A 22100-nucleotide genomic window follows, 5' to 3' on the forward strand; every position below is an offset into this window, starting at 1 on the left:
ATGGAGTTTCGCAAGGCCAACTTATCAGCACATTTATCAAGATGGGGTGGTGATAGTGGAGTTCACGCAGTGCTGAGATACATTAGCATAGGGTGACCTCAGAAAAAGATGGCAAACTTTAGATTAAGTATAACCATCAGTCCAGTGATGATGAAGTGAGTCCTGGGCCCAGACAACAGAAATCCTGCCGAACCTGAAGATGAGAAATGATAATACCTGAGATCCATATTCCACCCGTTTAGTTAATTAAAGTTATACATATATATATAATAGATAGATAGATAGATAGATAGATAGATAGATAGATAGATAGATAGATAGATAGATAGATAGATAGATAGATAGATAGATACAGTGCCTTGCGAAAGTATTCGGCCCCCTTGAACTTTGCAACCTTTTGCCACATTTCAGGCTTCAAACATAAAGATTTAAAACTGTAATTTTTTGTGAAGAATAAACAAGTGGGACACAATCATGAAGTGGAACGAAATTTATTGGATATTTCAAACTTTGTTAACAAATAAAAAACTGAAAAATTGGGCGTGCAAAATTATTCAGCCCCTTTGCTTTCAGTGCAGCAAACTCTCTCCAGAAGTTCAGTGAGGATCTCTGAATGATCCAATGTTGACCTAAATGACTAATGATGATAAATAGAATCCACCTGTGTGTAATCAAGTCTCCGTATAAATGCACCTGCACTGTGATAGTCTCAGAGGTCCGTTTAAAGCGCAGAGAGCATCATGAAGAACAAGGAACACACCAGGCAGGTCCGAGATACTGTTGTGGAGAAGTTTAAAGCTGGATTTGGATACAAAAAGATTTCCCAAGCTTTAAACATCCCAAGGAGCACTGTGCAAGCAATAATATTGAAATGGAAGGAGTATCAGACCACTGCAAATCTACGAAGACCTGGCCGTCCCTCTAAACTTTCAGCTCATACAAGGAGAAGACTGATCAGAGATGCAGCCAAGAGGCCCATGATCACTCTGGATGAACTATAAAATACAAGGAGTCGCACTACTCCTTGTATTTTATATCTCTACCATACATTCCAGGCGTTTTTGAGCTTGCTGCTTCATTTAAGGGCGCGGGTATATTTCTTTTTTATATTTTTCTATACTCTGGATGAACTGCAGAGATCTACAGCTGAGGTGGGAGACTCTGTCCATAGGACAACAATCAGTCGCATACTGCACAAATCTGGCCTTTATGGAAGAGTGGCAAGAAGAAAGCCATTTCTTAAAGATATCCATAAAAAGTGTCGTTTAAAGTTTGCCACAAGCCACCTGGGAGACACCAAACATGTGGAAGAAGGTGCTCTGGTCAGATGAAACCAAAATCAAACTTTTTGGCAACAATGCAAAAGGTTATGTTTGGCGTAAAAGCAACACAGCTCATCACCCTGAACACACCATCCCCACTGTCAAACATGGTGGTGGCAGCATCATGGTTTGGGCCTGCTTTTCTTCAGCAGGGACAGGGAAGATGGTTAAAATTGATGGGAAGATGGATGGAGCCAAATACAGGACCATTCTGGAAGAAAACCTGATGGAGTCTGCAAAAGACCTGAGACTGGGACAGAGATTTGTCTTCCAACAAGACAATGATCCAAAACATAAAGCAAAATCTACAATGGAATGGTTCACAAATAAACATATCCAGGTGTTAGAATGGCCAAGTCAAAGTCCAGACCTGAATCCAATCGAGAATCTGTGGAAAGAACTGAAAACTGCAGTTCACAAACGCTCTCCATCCAACCTCACTGAGCTCGAGCTGTTTTGCAAGGAGGAATGGGCAAAAATTTCATTTTCTCGATGTGCAAAACTGATAGAGACATACCCCAAGCGACTTACAGCTGTAATCGCAGCAAAAGGTGGCGCTACAAAGTATTAACTTAAGGGGGCTGAATAATTTTGAACTCCCAATTTTTCAGTTTTTTATTTGTTAATAAAGTTTAAAATATACAATAAATTTCGTTCCACTTCATGATTGTGTCCCACTTGTTGTTGATTCTTCACAAAAAATTATAGTTTTATATCTTTATGTTTGAAGCCTGAAATGTGGCAAAGGGTCGCAAAGTTCAAGGGGGCCGAATACTTTCGCAAGGCACGATAGATAGATAGATAGATAGATAGATAGATAGATAGATAGATAGATAGATAGATAGATAGATAGATAGATAGATAGATAGATAGATAGATTAGATAGATAAATAGGCATAATAATAAATTATTTTATAATTACCTGACTGTTTATATTCTTGTTCATTATTATAATTGTGTTCATTTAGTTAAAAAAACTATTATTATAAAAATACAGTTATATAGCTCTGACATATACTGCAGTGCTGTACAGAGAACACTGAGCCAGTCACATCGGTCTCTGCACCAGCAGAGCTTACACTCCACTGTCTCCCCAATCATACACTATTATTATACATTTAAATAGCTCTGATATATACCACAGTGCTGTACAGAGAACACTGTGCCAGTCACATCAGTCACACACTATTATTAATATACAGTATCTCACAAAAGTGAGTACACCCCTCACATTTTTGTAAATATTTTATTATATCTCTTCATGTGACAACACTGAAGAAATTACACTTTGCTACAAAGTAGCGAGTGTACAGCTTGTATAACAGTGTAAATTTGCTGTCCCCTAAAAATAACTCAACACAGACATTAATGTCTAAACAGCTGGCAACAAAAGTGAGTACACCCCTAAGTAAAAATGTGCAAATTAGGCCCAATTAGCCACTTTACCTCCCCGGTGTCATGTGACTCGTTAGTGTTACAAGGTCTCAGGTGTGAATGGGGAGCAGGTGTGTTAAATTTGGTGTTATCGCTCTCATTCTCTCATACTGGTCACTGGAAGTTAAACATGGCACCTCATGGCAAGGAACTCTCTGAGGATCTAAAAAAAAGAATTGTTGCTCTACATAAAGATGGCCTAGGCTATAAGAAGATTGCCAAGACCCTGAAACTGAGCTGCAGCACGGTGGCCAAGACCATACTGCAGTTTAACAGGACAGGTTCCACTCAGAACAAGCCTCACCATGGTCGACCAAAGAAGTTGAGTGCATGTGCTCAGCGTTATATCCAGAGATTGTCTTTGGGAAATAGACGTATGAGTGCTGCCAGCGTTGCTGCAGAGGCTGAAAGGGTGCGGGGGGGTCAGCCTGTCAGTGCTCAGACCATACGTCGCACACTGCATCAAATTGGTCTGCATGGCTGTTGTCCAGGAAGGAAGCCTCTTCTAAAGACAATTTTTTGAAGATGAGCAGACTAAGGACATGGATTACTGGAACCATGACCTGTGGTCTGATGAGACCAAGATAAACTTTTTTGGCTTAGATGGTGTCAAGCGTGTGTGGGGCAACCAGGTGAGGAGTACAAAGACAAGTGTGCCTTACATATTGGGACATACTGAAGTAGAGCATGATCCCCTCTCTTCAGAGACTAGCAAAGTGTCATTTCTTCAGTGTTGTCACATGAAAAGATATATTAAAATATTTACAAAAATGTGAGGGGTGTACTCACTTTTGTGAGATACTGTATATTTAAAAATATTATATACCGCCAGGTCATATTATGCTGACCTCCTGGTTAGTAGAGACCTTGATCGGGCTGGCATGTCAAGTTTTCTGGATTCTATTCCAGGACTGGGAAACGGCAGTTCTCTGGTGAGTTTGACAAAGGACATCCCTGCAGATGAGGTGGTTATGGCGATTGATAAGCTTGCCATAAGGAAGTCACCCGGGCCAGATGGACTGACAGCCGAGTTTTATAAGCACTTTAAGGTTACTCTGGCCCCGTATTTGGTGGAGATTTTTAATGGCTGTCTGAGAGAGGGGTGCGATCTCTCCCTCCATGCAACAATCTGCAGTGATTCTTCTGTCAAAGGGTAAAGATTCTTCAAGAATTGAGAATTGGCGGCCCATTAGCCTTCTCAATATTGATAGGAAGATACTGGCAAAAATAATTTTCTGGCGATTATCGTCTGTAGTGGGCAATCTACTTTCTCACCACCAGCACTGTTCGGTTCAGGATAGAAGCACTTTTTCAGCGGTGTTAGCTGCCTGGGTGGCCCTGCAACGGTGCAGGGCTGCAGGCTGGAGAAAGTACCTGAAGGCATTGGATTAGGCTAAAGCTTTTGATCGGGTCAATCATGAGTACCTATGGCTGCTTCTTGGCATGTATGGCCTGGATGGGGGCTTTATCAGTTGGCTGAAGACTTTGTACAGAGGGGCGGACAACTTCATGCTTGTGAATGATTGGATTGGATGGCCCTTTGAGGTTGGCTTGGGTGTGCATCAGGGGTGTCATTTGAGTCCTCTGCTATACGCGTTCGCAATCAATCCCGTCATCTAGGGAACAGTAAGGGAACTTACTGTTGTGCGGAGTGCGTTTGGATATTCCTGGTGAGCCCCCTTTGAGGGTTGTGGCCTATCCTGATGACGTATCTGTTTTCATCTCTGGGACAGAAGAGGCGGAGCAGGTGGTCTTGGTGATGGAGCAGTGTGCTGAAGTATCAAGCTCAAAGATCAATCAGGATAAGAGTAATGTTTTCTGGATGGGAGAGGAAGGCGATAGCTTCGAGCTTCCGGACACCTTCTCAGAGCCCCGGCAGGAGATTAAAGTTTTAGGCATCAATTTTTTTTCCTGCCGATTACGGCCTTGAAAATTGGGAAAGCAGGCTACAAGATGCCAATGCCAAGGTTGCCAGCTGGAAGGAATAGAAACTCTCTTACAGGGAAAGGATTGACCTGATTAACCTCCCTGGCGGTATGATTATGTCTGGAATTACATACCAAAAGCGGTACAATTCTTTTCATGGAAATTTGGCGTTATGTATTATAGGCCTACAATTCTTAGTAATTACTGACTTAAACCTGACCAAAACAAGACTCTAGTAGACATCCCAGATGTGATAAATTTGAAACACAAACGCATGAATTATAATCAAATCAATAATATTATTTTATTATTTAATATATAATATATATAATAAAATTATATTATTGATTAGATTATAATTCATGCATTATATATTATATACAGATATGTGTGTGTGTATATATATATATATATATATATACACACACATATATATATATAATATATAACGCATGAATTATAATTGAATCAATAATATAATTTATATATATATATATATATATATATATATATATATATATATATATATATATATATATATATGTGTGTGTGTGTGTGTGCATATTATATATATATATATATATATATATATATATATATATATATATGCATGTATATATATATATATATATATATATATATATATATATATATATATATATGCATATATATATATATATATATATATATATATATATATATATGCATATATATATATAATATAATATAAAGTGTGTTTTGTGTAACGTTTTTTTTTTTTTTTTTTGAATTTCCCTCCCTAGTTCCGCTCCCATGCAGCATTGCTGCTGCAGGGAACGGAACTAGGAAGTGATCGTACCGACGGAGGGACGGAGGAGCGGCGGGACTCTCGGCTGGCGGTCGCAGCAATGAGAGATCATCGCTGGATCGCCAGGATAAGGTAAGAGAAGCTCCGCTGCGCTCTCTGCAATCCACCCCGAGCGTGACTCGGGGTTACCGTTCCTGCAATGAAAAATCAACCCCGAGTCACGCTCGGGATTACCGCTAAGGCGGTTAAAACTTACCTGATCTCAGTATTTCTGTATTTCAGCTTTGTCTGTGTTTCCCCAGTGTCTCTATGTGAAGATCTACACCTTCTTCTTCTAGCTGTTATGGGGGAACAAACTGAACCTCATTAATAGGGCCAGTGGAAAATAAGTCTCTTCCTAGGAAGGCCCTGGAGAGGAGGGTTGTGGAATCTGCCTTTAGCCAGCCACTGGCCTTGGGAATTGCCCAGGTCCTGTTATGAGGGAGGGTCTGGCTCTCGTTCCATAGCAGACTCTGCGTGAAGGGCAACTTGAAGCATCGCTCAGCAAGGAACCTTGGTTATCCAAGATTGGAGTGTGGTGATGTGGAGGAGACGATGGACCATTTCTTGCTTCTTGCCCCTTCAATATAGAAGGCTATAGATGGGTGGGTGGGGCTTTGGGTATCCCTTTCCTTTCCCGCTTGAGTTATGTGGAGTGGCCGTACGGGCCGTATGAGACGCATCGGGATTTTGATTTTGAGACACTTTTAATAGTTAGCTTAGTAGTCTGTTACTTTACATGGAATGCACGGTGTCAGGATTCCACTCGGAAAAATGCCCTTCCTGTCGAGGTGGTGGTGGTGCACAACATTCTGGGTGAGGTTGGGAAGATTTGGGGTCTTGAGAAGGACAGTTGTCGGCCGGGAGCCTGGACAAAGGCGTGGAGGAATGTCAGGTCACCGAAGCTGCTGTCTGTCAGTCTCTGGGTGTGCGGCTTTTCTTTTTGTCCTTTCACGTTCCTTAGATTTTTTATAAGATCAGATTTTTGGATAAAGGCGGCATGCATGGGATAAATGTGGAATCGTTTCTTAGCCTGAGGGGGTGTTTAGGTGGAGGTTAGGGCTTTGTTGTGCATTATAATAATAATAAAACCATTTATCTTGGTTTGTATATTTGGTTCTGTTTATGTTTTCTGGCAAAAAAGCTAGTTTGCTTTTTTATGCTGAAGTAAGCTACTTTTTGTTTGTTTATATATCATTTATTTATTCTGTATATATGGAAATATGTTTTTATTATGTTGTATGTTTGTAAGATTTTTTAATAAACGAAAATGTACACTCTAATACAGTGTTTCTCAACCTTTTTCCAGTTGGGGCACCCTTAAAAAGTATTTTCAGTCTTGAGGTACCCCTGTCCAAGGCTTGAGTCACGTTACTGGTTGTTGCGGAACACACGCAAAATCGCGCCATAAATTCTTGGCACTGTAGGGGGAAGCAGAGAGCACAGCACACTCCCCCCCCTTTACTTTCACTTTTGAGGCTGACCAAGCTCTCTATCAGTGCTGATGTACAGTTTGGCAGGGGATCGGGAGATAGGGCTCATCTGATAGCCCTTCTCTCCCATGACCCTGTGGCACACCTTAGAACCTCTGGCGGCACACCAGTGTGCCGCGGCACACTGGTTGAGAAAGGCTGCTCTAATGTATCTCCACAGTCACACACTATTATTATTATAATTCATTTATATATCTCTGACATATACCGCAGTGCTGTACAGAGATCACTGAGCCATTTCCACATGCACAGTTCAGAGAACATTTCGGGGAAGTGAATCCTTCTCTGTACTTAGAAAGCAGAACAGTTCATAGAGAACATTTCGGGGAAGTGAATCCTTCTCCCCATTTGTACACAGTACTTCCTTTTATTGGTGATTTTCTGATACACGTTTGTGTCAGCCAAGTGCACTTAGAAAGCAGAACAAAAAAGTAAAAAAAAAAAAAATAGGAAATGCATTTCCTAGAAATTTTTTCCTTTTTTGCAAATTCTATTCTATTCTTTCCCCTTATAGCTTGTTTACAATCTGTACGCCTCTCTGCTTGCTGTAACAATGATCATGATAATAATACTTTAATCTCTAGTACGTTCTCATATTGTATATAAATGTGTGTGGAAAAAGAAATGCAATATGCAGAGTTTTTGGATGTACAGCACAGCGAGTCTTATTCAAGCTAGTTGGAATCCTTAAAGCGGAGTTCCACCCTGAAAGAAAATTTTTAGATAAAAATACCCCCGGGACAGTCAGGGCTAGTGCATTTAAGCAACGATAGCCTCTGAACTGTCCCCTGTTTCACTTACCTTTTAGAAGAAATACTTACCTTGAAAATGTCTTCTCCAGCGCTGCCATCTCAGGTGTGGGCAGCTGAAGCCGGAGTGTCCTCTTCGGTGTCCTCTTCAGTGACGTTGTAGTCCCAGAATTCCCTGCACCGGCCCTGCTTGTCACTTCCGGTGCAGGCGCGCCATCCCTGCACAGCTTCTGGGCATGCCCAGAAGCTGTTCAGCAGGGAATGACGCGCCTGCACCGGAAGTGATGAGCAGGGCCGGTGCAGGCGCATTGACTCCTGGGATCGATGACGCTCATCTCCCAGGAGTCAATGCAAGGAGGAAGTGACGACGGCGGTCATGTCCACAGAGAGAGGAAGAGGAAGGAAGGTAGGTATATTTTCTTTACAAACAAGGTAAGTGAATAAAAACAAAATGTAATTATCCAATTCTTTTTCAGGTAATTTAGAGCAAGCGGATGGGGTAAAGTTGATTTTGAGGGTGGAACTCCGCTTTGAGGTCCACTCAAAACAGTGGGGTTGATTTATTAAAACTGGAGAGTGCAAAATCTGGTGAAGCTCTGCATAGAAACCAATCAGCTTCCAGTTTTTTTTGTTATTTTTTGTCAAATCTTAATTGAACAAACTGAAAGTAGAAGCTGATTGGCTTAAAAAGGTTGAGAAAGGCTGTTCTAATGAAAATACATTTAAATCAACCCCACAGTGTCATAATGTAATTGTACCCCTAACGCCTAGGCATCTGGTCACATGATCCCTTCTAAAGGGGAGGATTGGTCAGCCTGGACACTGATCTGCCTCTTTAGCACATATCCCTGTATATATCAATTAATACATTTTCAGTTCTCTTACCAGTATTGCACACGGGACTGTCTCTCTTCTCGCCTGTAAAAATATGAAATAAGAAAGTTATTAAACAGAATAATGAAAAGCACCATTACCAAACCCACACACCATACTTTGCAAACCCTCCAAATGTAAAACTGGGTTAACTTTGAACCCTGCCCCATTTATACTGAAATCCCACCCTCAGACAAAAAAATTACCCTTGTAAGTTTGCAGATTCCTGACCATTTCTTTACAAATGTAACCCCCTGCTGGTCCAAACTCCACCCTGATATATGCAAAAACATTTTCAAGCTGTTAAATTTCAAAGATACAGCATAATACAACCATGCCATAGTTTGTTGAAATTGTCAGTGGCGTCATTAGGCTTAGTGCCGCCTGGTGCAGTAAAACACGGTGTCAACCCCTCCAAAATATTTTTTTTTTCTGATATAACACTGCATATAATGGCAACAGTGGCGTTAGCTACTACCAAGCAACTAGCACATCTGAACAATATCATATGAAAATAAAAGAACTTAAAATTTAAAAACTTTAAAGAACTGTGCTTATTTCCCCATCCTGCATTGCTGGGCAAGGCGTTTGTATTTTATCCCACCAACCCCTCACCCCCCCCCACCCCATGTGCATTTGTGGTCATACAGTGAAAGATAACTCACCTCTCCCCAGCCTTGGTGGTCATGGGGAGGGGTTAAATTTAAATGCCATTCAATTCTAGCCTCCTCCACTGCCCAATTGTTGATCCCTTACCTGATTAGAGGTTCCCGTGCTGCTCTCTCTCCCTCCAGGCTGGGACTTTGCTTATACTGTGGGCAGAGATATCTCCTCCCACAGTACAGTGTTCCTTTCATTGCTGGGTTGCTGGAATGCAGTGCGTTCCAGTGCCCAGCATCTTGCTACATTCTCGGTATGTTCTGGGCACAAGGGATAATGGTAGACATCACTGCTGTTGTCCCCATGGCTCAGATCCTTGGACATAGCTGCTGGACAGCTGGAAAAGTAGAAAGTATGCTTTCTTATTGCAGTGCATATTACTGCGTGGAGAAGACAGACTGTGCCACTGTGGATGGTTTCTCTGGAGGAGTTGAACCCTCCTGACCCCCCTTATACTAAGCCCCTGTACTTGATGGTGGCACCCCTCTGGCGGGTGTCAGCCAGGTGTTCACTCCCATAGCCACACCACTAAAATTTGTTCAATACTCTAATGAAGTCTCTCAACCCTAGGGTTCCGCCAGAGGATGCTAGGGGTTCCATAAGCATGGAGCAACTTCTGGCATCAGTTATCTTTTAAGCTATATATAAGGGGGATTATTTCCAGTGTCTGCAATCTGTAAGAAGCAATATTCCCACTGACCATCACACTAATATACTGTGAGCTATATTGATTATTAGCAAGGGTTCCATGAGACCAAATTTTAATTTTAAGAGTTACTTTATGTTAAAAAGGTTGAGAAAGGCTGTTCTAATGGAAATACATTTAAAGCCAAACGCAACAGGATAACAGGAGTGAGAGGAAATCTTCCCAAAATTATATAAAATCCAGATTTTTTACAGGTGTCCTCCACTCTTTTCCTAATATGATGATATAGGCCAGGGCGAGGGGGTGACACAAAATGTGGCTGCCTTGGGCACTTCAACAGGAGAGGGGTTCAAAAAAGGCAGGACCTTCAACCTATGGTGTTAAGCAAGTCCACAGTCCATGGGAGAGCGCACTGTGGCATTTTTGCGTTGGGTGCTACTGCTAAAGAACCTTGTCCTAGCATTGCTGGTGGCAACTGTAAAGTGTTGGGTTTCCCATCACTTTCTGTCTTGGTGATAATAGTCACTAAAACAGATAAGCTGAATCTTTCTTTGTAGGGATACACCAATAAAAAACCTTGGGGGGAGAAGGGCAAAAGTAGATCCAAACACAATTTAGTTTGGCAGTGTGGAGTAAAATTGGTGATGTAGAGTGCAATGATCTTGTCAAACCTCATACAGTACATGAAAGGTCATCGAAAGGTTAACTTGAAGCTGGGATTGGGAGGTGTAGGGGAAGAACACACTAATGGTGCACAAACCAGCTAAAGCATTTTTTTAGGAATATAAAAAATGCTGGCAGCCCATCACAATCCAACATAGGTAACTTAATTGTTCCTGAGAAGTATGAAGCTCTATAAAGAAAACAAAAAGGCGCAAGGCCTAGAGGCTAATGCATTGGCCAACAACATTCTTCAGAGCAAAGCTAGTCTGTGAACTTTCTCTCCTCTAAAATAAAGTACTCATCTATAGCCCCTGCCATATGAGGGGGGAGAGGGACCAATGCACTACAGTCACAGAGGCCATCCCCCAGAGTTCAGGTGTAAATAAATCTTGCACTTGCTAGCCATGATCTGCTCAATATTCCACAACACATGCCCCTTTGAGATTGCCTGTGCTTCAAAGCTGTATATGAAGTATAGTATGTGTTTTTTAACATCTCCCAATCTGAAGAGGGTGGCATTGGCATAGCTTACCAGCCTTGAATGGAGACCCAACATTAGCATTGTCATCCATCACAGATGTTTGGGTTCTCAGTACAGTAGTAATGGGGTATATGGCGCAATAAGTGCTGTGTGTACATAAAGTTCTATGCAGAACAGCAAAAAGTTCATAGAGTCCAATAGGAGTGTTTAGGGCACCTTTCTGCTGATCTCAATGCACCAAATGCAGCACCTCTGAAGAGACTGAAGTATCTCTAGACAAACAGACTGAAGTATCTCTAGACAAACAGATAAGAAGAACAGCAGTGCACAATCTGAGTGTTGCACAGTTCATCCGGAAAGTATTGACAGAGCTTCACTTTTTTCACATTTTGTTATGTTACAGCTTTATTCCTAAATTGAATAAATTCATTATTTTCCTCAAAATGATACAAACAATACCCCATAATGACAACGTGAAAGAAGTTTGTTTGAAATCTTTGCAAATTTATTAAAAATAAAAAATGAAAAAATGTACATACTATAAGTATTCACAGACTTTGCCATGGCAGTCAAAATTGAGCTCAGGTGCATCATGTTTCCACTGATCATCCTTGAGATGTTTCCACAACTTCATTGGAGTCCACCTGTGGTAAATTCAGTTGATTGGACATGATTTGGAAAGGCACACACCTTTCTGTATAACGTCCCACAGTTAAAGCGGAGTTCCGGGCACAGATCTCATTTTTTGATGAACATACCCCCGGGACAGTCAGGGCTAGCACATTCCACAATGGCTAGCCTCTGATCTGTCCCGGTTCGCACTTACCTGCAAGAAGAAATACTTACTTTGAAAATTTCTTCCACAGCGTTTCCATCTCTCTTGTGGGCAGCTGAAGCCGGCGCGGTCCTCTTCAGTGTCTTCTTCCGCGTCTTCTTCTCCCAGAATGCGCCGCACCGGCCCCTCTCGTCACTTCCGGTGCGGCGCCGCATTCCTAAACAGCTTCTGGGCATGCCCAGAAGCTGTTTAGCAGGGGAATGCGGCGTCGCCCGGAAGTGACGTGCGGGGCCGGTGCCGTCGCATTGATTCCTGGGAGCGATGACGTTCAGCTCCCAGGAATCATCGCGAGGCAGGAAGTGACGGGGTGAGCCTCGGCGCTGGAGGAGGTAGTACCCTGAGGTGAGTATTTACGATCTTCGATTACAAGGTGAGTGTACAAAAAAAAAAAAATAACTATCCAATTCCTTTTCAGGTTATGTGTAGCTAGCGGAGGGGCACAAAAAAAAAAAATACAGATTTTGTGCCCGGAACTCCGCTTTAACAGTGCATGTGGGAGCCGAAACCAAGGCATGAAGTCCAAGGAATTGTCTATAGAACTCCGAGACAGGATTGTATTGAGGCACAGATCTGGGGAAGAGTACAGAAAAATGACCGCAGCATTGAAAGTCCCAATGAGCACAGTGGCCTCCATCATCCATAAATGGAATTTTGAAACCACCAGGACTCTTCCTAGAGTGGGCCTCAGTGCCAAACTGAGTGATCTGAGAAGAAGGGCCTTAAGGAGGTGACCAAGAACCTGATGGTCACTCTGACAGAGCTAAAGCATTCTTCGGTGGAGAGAGGAGAACCTTCCAGAAAAACAATCATCTCTGCAGCACTCCACCAATCAGGCCTGTGTGGTAGAGTGGCTAGACAGAAGCCACTCCTCAGTAAAGTCAGTAAAGTCACCTGAAGGACTCTCAGTCCATGAGAAACAAAATTCTCTGGTCTGATGAAACAAAGATTGAACTCTCTGGCCTGAATGGCAAGTGTCATGTCTGGAGGAAACCAGGGACCGCACATCACCTTGCCAATACCATCCCTACAGTGAAGCATGGTGGTGGCAGCATCATGCTCTGGGGATGTTTTTCAGTGGCAGGAATTGGGAGACTAGTAAAGATCGAGGGAAATATGAATGGAGCAATGTACAGGACATCCTTGATGAAAACCTGCTCCAGAGAGCTCTGGACCTCAGACTGAGGTGAAGGTTAATCTTCCAACCGGACAACGACCCTAAGCACACAGCCAAGATATCAAAGGAGTGGCTATGGGACAACTTTGTCCTTGAGTAGCCCATCCAGAGCCCAGACTTGAACCTTAGAAACATAGAAACATAGAATGTGTCGGCAGATAAGAACCATTTGGCCCATCTAGTCTGCCCAATATATCTGAATCCTATGAATAGTCCCTGGCCCTATCTTATATGAAGGATAGCCTTATGCCTATCCCATGCATGCTTAAACTCCTTCACTGTATTTGCAGCTACCACTTCTGCAGGAAGGTTATTCCATGCATCCACTACTCTCTCAGTGAAGTAATACTTCCTCATATTACTTTTAAACCTTTGCCCCTCTAATTTAAAACTGTGTCCTCTTGTGGTAGTTTTTCTTCTTTTAAATATGCTCACCTCCTTTACCGAGTTGATTCCCTTTATGTATTTAAAAGTTTCTATCATATCCCCTCTGTCTCTTCTTTCTTCCAAGCTATACATGTTAAGGTCCTTTAACCTTTCCTGGTAAGTTTTTTCCTGCAATCCATGTACTACTTATTGAACATCTCTGGAGAGATCTGAAAATGGCTGTGCACCGACGCTCCCCATCCAACCTGATGAAGCTTAAGAGGTCCTGCAAAGAGGAATGGGAGAAGTTGCCCAAAAATAGGTGTGCCAAGCTTGTAGTATCATACCTAAAAAGTCTTAGGGCTGTAATTGGTTTCAAAGGTGCTTAACCACTTGCCGACCGCCGCACGCCGATCTACGTTGGCGGTCAGCCCCTCACAGGCAAAGTGACGTAGGGCTACGTCACTAGCTTGTGAGGGTCTAGGGAGCGAGCGCGCGCTGCCGGAGGCACGCTCCCGCTCCCGCGTGGTCACGGACCCCCCCGCGCGTGTGACCAGCGGACCCGATGTCCGCCGGCCACTCTGCGATCGGCGGGGGAGAGGGAGAAAGTCAGGCAGCTTGTGTAAACAAGCTGCCTGTCATTCTCCCCTCTGTATGAGAGCTGATCATATGGATCTACTATGTAGATCCGTTGATCACTCTGCATACAGCTGAAGCCACAGCCAATCACAGTAAGAATCACGCCCCTAGGGACACACACAGCCCCTCCCTCTCAAATAAAGTTAACCCCTTCACTACCAGTGTATTTTTACAGTAACAGTGCATATATATAGCACTGATTACTGTAGAAATGTCACTGGTAACCCCAAAAGTGTCAAAAATGTCAGTCAAGGGTCCGATCTGTCCGCCGCAATGTCGCAGTACCGCAAAAAAATCGCAGATCGACGCCATTACGCGTTAAAAAAAAAACAACAAAAATGACAAAAATCTTTCCCTTAGTCAGTAAACGCAATAACTTTTGCGCAAACCAATCAAAATACGCTTTTTGCGATTTTTTTTACCAAACATAGGTAGCATAAAACAAATTGGCCGAAAATGTTAAAAAATTTAGATTTTTACATTTTTTTGGGGGGAATTTCATATAAAAAAAAGGGAAAAATATTGCTATTTTTGCAAAATTGACGCTCTTTTTTTGTTTATAGCGCGTGATCAAAAAATCGCACAGGTGATCAAATACCGCCAAAAGAAAGCTTTGTTTGTGGGAAAAAAAGGATGCCAAATTCGTTTAGGTACAGCGTCGCACGACCGCGCAATTGTCCGTTAAAGTTACGCAGTGCCGAATCGCAAAATACCCCCTGGTCGTTTAGCAGCCAAATCCTCCGGGGCTTAAGTGGTTAAAAGTATTGAGCAAAGGCTGTGAATCCTTATGTACATGTAATTTGTTTTGTTTTTTATTTTTTAAAACGTTTCAGTGATTTCAAACTAAACTTAATTTACATTGTCATTATTGGTTATCGCTTGTAGAATTTCGAGGAAAATAATAAATTTAATAAATTTGGAATAAGGATAGCAAAATGTGAACAAAAGTTAAGCGACGTGAATACTTTTCGGATGCACTGTCTATAAACAGATTTGTTGTGGTGAAAAGACAAATGGCAACTCACATTGTGACAAATAAAATCATGCTCATCACATAGTAGGGGCTTCAGATGGACAATCTCACTACAGCGGGGATCCTCAGACTAATGGAACAGGAGAATAGGGAAACTTAGAATAGGAGTACCGGGTGGATACACCTGCAGGACCAAGAGAACATACCCTTAGGGCACAAAACTAAGTGCAACTTTAACCACTTTACGTCCGCTCACAGTAATACTACTGCGGCAGAGTGGCTCGTTATCGTCTGACGACGTAGTATTAACGTCGTCAGACACTCCCCCTTCTGGGCGGCGCTTGCGCGCCGCCGGGGGCTCGCTCCCGCTGTTTTCATTCACAGCGGGAGTCGGGCCAGGGGAGGAGCAGCGGCGATCACCGCTGCTCTGCCCCGATCGCCGGGGATCTAGTGCGGAGATCCGCCCGCCTGTGTAAACACAAGCGGACGGATCTCCATAGTGACAGGGAGTGACAGATCGGACTGTTCAGCATAGCTGGACATCCGATCTGTCCTTGTGTCACTCAGTCACCTCCCCCCCTACACGTCAGTAAGCACCAGGCATACATTAACCCCTCCCTCTCCAATAAAATTAACCCCTTCCCTGCTAGTGTCATTTTTACAGTAACAGTGCATATATATATATAGCACTGATTACTGTAGAAATGTCACTGGTACCCCCAAAAGTGTCAAAAATGTCAGTCAAGGGTCCGATCTGTCCGCCGCAATGTCGCAGTCCCGCAAAAAAAATCGCAGATCGCCGCCATTACGCGTTAAAAAAAAAAACACCAAAAATGACAGAAATCTTTCCCTTTGTTAGTAAACGCAATAACTTTTGCGCAAACCAATCAAAATACGCTTATTGCGATTTTTTTTTTACCAAACATAGGTAGCAGAAAACAAATTGGCCAAAAATTTTTTAAAAAATTGGTTTTTACATCTTTTTTGGGGGGAATTTCATATAAAAAAATGTTAAAAATATTGTTATTTTTTCAAAATAAACGCTCTTTTTTTGTTTATAGCGCAAAAAGTAAAAATCGCACAGGTGATCAAATACCACCAAAAGAAAGCTCTGTTTGTGGGGAAAAAAAGGACGTAAATTTCGTTTGGGTACGGCGTCGCACGACCGCGCAATTGTCAGTTGAAGTCGCACAGCGCCGAATCGCAAAAAGTGGCCTGGACGGAAGACAGCAAAATCCTCCGGTGGTAAAGTGGTTAATAATACTGAGACTACTTGTAAAATAGCAACTCACATGGGAAGAAGAAAAGGCACTTTTTGTATGTAATCCGTGAGCGGTCAGCCAGTGTGTTCTCTTGGTCCTGCAGGTGTATCCACCCAATACTCCTATCATGGTCTGAGGTTTCAGATTTACTGCGGCAGGCTGGCTCGGCTGCGCGAAACAACGTAACTGTACGTCGGTCGCGCACGAGGTGCTGGGGGCGAGTTTGCTCCCGCTCCCACTAGGCAGCAGGGATGCCACGGGACCAGTGGCCGTGATTGCCGCCGGGCACCCGCCATCGCTCCCCGCTGAGAGAGAAGGACGGTCAGCAGTTGTAAGCACAGCTGACCGTTCTTCTCTCTGAAATGATCACAGAGCGCCTGTGATCCTTCTATATAGGATCACAGATCTCTGTGGTCATTTCACAAGCCCATCCCCCCACAGTTAGAAAACACTCCCCTAGGCTCACATTTAACCCTTTGATTGCCCCTGGGTTAACCCCTTCCCTGCCAGTGTCATTAATACAGTAACAGTGCATATTTTTAGCACTGATTACTGTAGTAATGTCACTGGTCCTCCCAAAAGTGTCAAAAATGTCAGTTAGGGGCCCGATCTGTCCGCCACAATGTCGCAGTCCCGCTAAAAATCGCAGATCGCCACCATTACTAGTAAAAATAAATAAATAAATAGTAATGACATAAATCTTTCCTCTAGTTGGTAGACGCGATAACTTTTGCGCAAACCAATCAAAATACGCTTATTGCTATTTTTGTTAACAAGAAATATGTAGCAGAATGCAAATTGGCCTAAAACGATGGAAAATTTTGATTTTTAGTTTTATTTTTTGGGGGATGTTATATAGCAGAATGTGAAAAATATATATATTTTTTTTTCCAGATTTGTCGCCCTTTTTTTTGTTTATAGCGAAAAAATAAAAATCTCACAGGTGATCAAATACCACAAAAAGAACGCTCTATTTGTGGGGAAAAAAAGGACATCAATTTTATTTTGGTACAGTGTCGCACGATCGCGCAATTGTCCGTTCAAGTAACGCAGTGCCGAATCGCAAAAAAATGGTCTGGTCGTTAAGGGGGCAAATCCTTCCGGTCCAGAACTGAATCCAATTATCTTTCGGCATCTATTCCTTCCTATCCAGATCTATTGTATATATTTTACAGCCCCTGAAATATGTTGGTTTGTGTTTCAATCCTTTTTATTGGTTACAAAAAGATACAATGGTAATACATTCAATCTATATCATACTTGTCCTTATAGAGCTTGCACAATAGTGAGACGGGCTATTATAAACTCATCTAGGCAGAGAGGGTCACGCCCACCCACACCCGAGAGGCAAGCCCCTTACTAGTCTCTCTCTTTGGCTAGAGGAACCCGCCATGATGGGGGTGGAAGTGACAGACCATCTACCCAGCGGAGGAGGGGTTGTTTCAAAGTATACGCCATCTCTTACTCACTTTGTTGTGCATAGTTTTTTTTTGTTAAAGAAATTGGGAAGGTATATAACATATAACAGTATTCTCAACAGTTACATAACTTTCCAGTGGTATGCCAATGGCATAAACAGTATAACACATGTAACATCCAGTATTACTGTACTCATATGTAAAGCAATCTAAAGATCAAACCTAGGAAAACTCTATGTTATGGTCAGGGAATCATTTGCGGTGTGGAGGGAAGAGTTGTAGTGGAAGAACTTTTATAGGGGGGAGAGAGGCACCTGCGGGGGACGTTAGCTAACACATATTGACTAGTGAAGTAGTGGAAATGTGCTGGTTTGTAACAGGACTTTTTTTCCCCGAAAATTGGTGCAGGAACCCAACCATGACCCCCCCCCCCCTCTCCAAAACCCCCTCCCCAAATTGGTCAAAATTTCACTAACAGTGGGAGGGCCTTAAAGGGGAATTAAATACCAGGAATGTATAATGTACAGGGTGCAGAGTTTGGAGGGGCTACACACAGAGTGCAGAATTCAGGGGTGTGCTATGCGCAGAGTTCGGGAGTGTGCTACGTATATAGTGCAGAGTTCAGGGGTGTGCTATGCACAGAGTTTGGGAGTGTGCTACGTACATAGTGCAGAGTTCAGGGGTGTGCTATGCACAGAGTTTGGGAGTGTGCTACGTACATAGTGCAGAGTTCAGGGGTGTGCTATGCACAGAGTTTGGGAGTGTGCTACGTACATAGTGCAGAGTTCAGGGGTGTGCTATGTGCAGAGTTTGGGAGTGTGCTAACTATATAGTGCAGAGTTCAGGGGTGTGCTATGCGCAGGGTTCGGGAGTGTGCTACGTACATAGTGCAGAGTTAAGGGATTTGCTATGCACAGAGTTCGGGAGTGTGCTACGTACATAGTGCTAAGTTCAGGGGTGTGCTATGCACAGAGTTCGGGAGTCTGCTACATACATAGTGCAGAGTTCAGGGGTGTGCTATGTGCAGAGTTGGGGAGTGTGCTACATACATAGTGCAGAGTTCAGGGGTGTGCTATGTGCAAAGTTGGGGAGTGTGCTACATACAAAGTGCAGAGTTCAGGGGTGTGCTATGCACAGAGTTTGAGAGTGTGCTACGTACATAGTGCAGAGTTCAGGGGTGTGCTATGCGAAGAGTTCGGGAGCGTGCTACGTACAAAGTGCAGAATTCAGGGGTGTGCTATGCGCAGAGTTCGGGAGTGTGCTATGTACATAGTGCAGAGCTCAGGGGTGTGCTATGCGCAGAGTTTGGGAGTGTGCTACGTACATAGTGCAGAGTTCAGGGGTGTGCTATGCGCAGAGTTCGGGAGTGTGCTACGTATATAGTGCAGAGTTCAGGGGTGTGCTATGCACAGAGTTTGGGAGTGTGCTACGTACATAGTGCAGAGTTCAGGGGTGTGCTATGCACAGAGTTTGGGAGTGTGCTACGTACATAGTGCAGAGTTCAGGGGTGTGCTATGCGCAGAGTTTGGGAGTGTGCTAACTATATAGTGCAGAGTTCAGGGGTGTGCTATGCGCAGAGTTCGGGAGTGTGCTACGTACATAGTGCAGAGTTAAGGGATTTGCTATGCACAGAGTTCGGGAGTGTGCTACGTACATAGTGCTAAGTTCAGGGGTGTGCTATGCACAGAGTTCGGGAGTCTGCTACATACATAGTGAAGAGTTCAGGGGTTTTCTATGCGCAGAGTTCGGGAGTGTGCTACATACATAGTGCAGAATTCAGGGGTGTGCTATGCACAGAGTTTGGGAGTGTGCTACGTACATAGTGCAGAGTTCGGGAGTGTGCTATGTACATAGTGCAGAGCTCAGGGGTGTGCTATGCGCAGAGTTTGGGAGTGTGCTACGTACATAGTGCAGAGTTCAGGGGTGTGCTATGCGCAGAGTTCGGGAGTGTGCTACGTATATAGTGCAGAGTTCAGGGGTGTGCTATGCACAGAGTTTGGGAGTGTGCTACGTACATAGTGCAGAGTTCAGGGGTGTGCTATGCACAGAGTTTGGGAGTGTGCTACGTACATAGTGCAGAGTTCAGGGGTGTGCTATGCGCAGAGTTTGGGAGTGTGCTAACTATATAGTGCAGAGTTCAGGGGTGTGCTATGCGCAGAGTTCGGGAGTGTGCTACGTACATAGTGCAGAGTTAAGGGATTTGCTATGCACAGAGTTCGGGAGTGTGCTACGTACATAGTGCTAAGTTCAGGGGTGTGCTATGCACAGAGTTCGGGAGTCTGCTACATACATAGTGAAGAGTTCAGGGGTTTTCTATGCGCAGAGTTCGGGAGTGTGCTACATACATAGTGCAGAATTCAGGGGTGTGCTATGCACAGAGTTTGGGAGTGTGCTACGTACATAGTGCAGAGTTCAGGGGTGTGCTATGCGCAGAGTTCGGGAGTGTGCTACATTTATAGTGCAGAGTTCAGGGGTGTGCTATGCACAGAGTTTGGGAGTGTGCTACGTACATAGTGCAGAGTTCAGGGGTGTGCTATGGGCAGAGTTTGGGAGTGTGCTAAGTATATAGTGCAGAGTTCAGGGGTGTGCTATGCGCAGAGTTCGGGAGTGTGCTACGTACATAGTGCAGAGTTAAGGGATTTGCTATGCACAGAGTTCGGGAGTGTGCTACGTACATAGTGCAAAGTTCAGGGGTGTGCTATGCGCAGAGTTCGGGAGTGTGCTACGTACATAGTGCAGAGTTCGGGAGTGTGCTATGTACATAGTGCAGAGTTCAGGGGTGTGCTGCATACAGAGTTCAGGGATAGACAACACACAGAGTGCTGAGTTCATCCTTCTTCCATAGCTGCTTAGCTCTGCATCCCCCATCCACATCTCACTTTCACCCTTCTTCCCCTCACACTGTAGGTGGCTTCACCTCTCTCTTGCAGAGAGATCATCCAATGGGGGTGTCAGCATCCGCACTGCACCCCAGGCTCCGGCATCTCCTTTGTCCTCATTCTGCACTTGGAAAACACAGGAAGTCAGACCTCTGTGTTTATGAGTGATAGTGGTGAGCAGGGAGCCTGAGCCAAAGGTGGTGGAACTGAGTTCCACCGAGTTCCAGCTGAATAAAAGCCCTGGTTTGTAACCTTGGATGTTTATGATGCAATAAATACACTTAAACTCCAAAGCAATTAATCTGGCTCTGTTACTTTACCTACAAGCCGAGCAAATAAAACCTGGTGGTGGTTCTAGCCTTTCCCCGCTCCATTCAAAACCAGAAAAAAATGTTATCTTTAGCGTCACCTTCAAAGCAAACAAGTATGGTCCTGGTTTACTCCACCACACCCATTTCTATTTTGTTTCTGCCGCTCAGTAGCCACAGATTTGGAACCATTTGGAAGAATAGAATGCATGTGAACAGACAGACGTACAGTGAAATGTAGTCCTCACCTCCTAAGTAAGCACAGTTGAAATAGCTGCAGAGTTTTCCGGTGCTCTCCAACTCATACGTGGTTCCAGTCTGGTTTATCACGTTAAATGTTTCTGCAACGGGAATGAGATATTCTTGTTCCTCATACTCAGATAAGTCAGCTATGTCCACACCATAGCAAGTTGATATGATGAAAAAGGGCTTTTTCCCAAACTTTATAGCAATTTTTATGCTGGCAGAGGAAGATGTAAACCGATTAAAACGCATTTCCTTAGCTACGCTTACAGCACCGATCTCTGTTCCCCTGTAGACCCGAGTCTCCTTGGCACAGCCTGTTCTCAGCACCTGTAAGGCTCGGGTCAGGTAAAAGTGAAGAGCTTTAAAATGGAAATTATTCATGTAGAACTCTCTAGACTTTCCTGCGATTGAGACATTTCCGTTTAGCTGTCTATATATAGGGTATGGCCTTTCCATTGTGTACAATACAACTGCTATGCCATACTTGTCATCAAACTTGCTTGGGAGGGCCAGACCTTCCCTATTCCAGGCCTGGCTTGCTTTTTCCCACATTACAGCAAACTGGTTGTATTTCAGCTCTTCCGCTAGAATTTTCGGCATCTCACGCTCCATCTCCTCTGCACAGCCGATGTACTGGTCATCAAATGTATTCGGCATCATGTTCAAAACTACCACTTGATGGCTCATCTGTGAAAAAAATGGATTGGAAAAACACTTACTAAGATTCAGCTGGTTAAGCCTGAGAGGTAGTCAAAACTTAGTGACCTCTAGTAGTAGACAACTCAGATTATCTTCATAGTAAGATGGATTGACCCTACGTTCACACCTATGAGCTTTTTAGTGCATTTTGCAGTTTGCAGAAATGCACTACAGTCCATTTAACATGGTTTCCTATGGTACACGTTCACATCTATGCGTTTCTCAGCC

General features: G+C 43.5%; 1 protein-coding gene across 2 annotated transcripts; it reads right to left on the minus strand.

Annotated features, from left to right (window-relative positions):
- Positions 1 to 60: 60 nt before the first annotated feature.
- Positions 61 to 21860, minus strand: LOC309545661 (ecto-ADP-ribosyltransferase 5-like; the record flags this gene model as incomplete). Of its 2 annotated transcripts, XM_082244933.1 has the most annotated exons (3): positions 61 to 193; positions 8636 to 8668; positions 21176 to 21860. In XM_082244933.1, the coding sequence occupies 3 exons, from the start codon at positions 21858 to 21860 to the stop codon at positions 99 to 101; spliced, it is 813 nt and encodes a 270-aa protein (XP_082101059.1). In that variant the 3' UTR covers positions 61 to 98. The 2 variants fall into 2 exon arrangements, with proteins under 2 accessions (XP_082101059.1, XP_082101058.1); XM_082244932.1 differs by lacking the exon at positions 8636 to 8668 and having other exon boundaries at positions 21176 to 21833.
- Between the last annotated feature and the right edge of the window lie 240 nt (positions 21861 to 22100).

The sequence above is a fragment of the Pelophylax lessonae genome, assembly GCF_965119305.1.
Source record: "Pelophylax lessonae genome assembly, chromosome: 2".
Taxonomy (NCBI): Eukaryota; Metazoa; Chordata; class Amphibia; order Anura; family Ranidae; genus Pelophylax; species Pelophylax lessonae.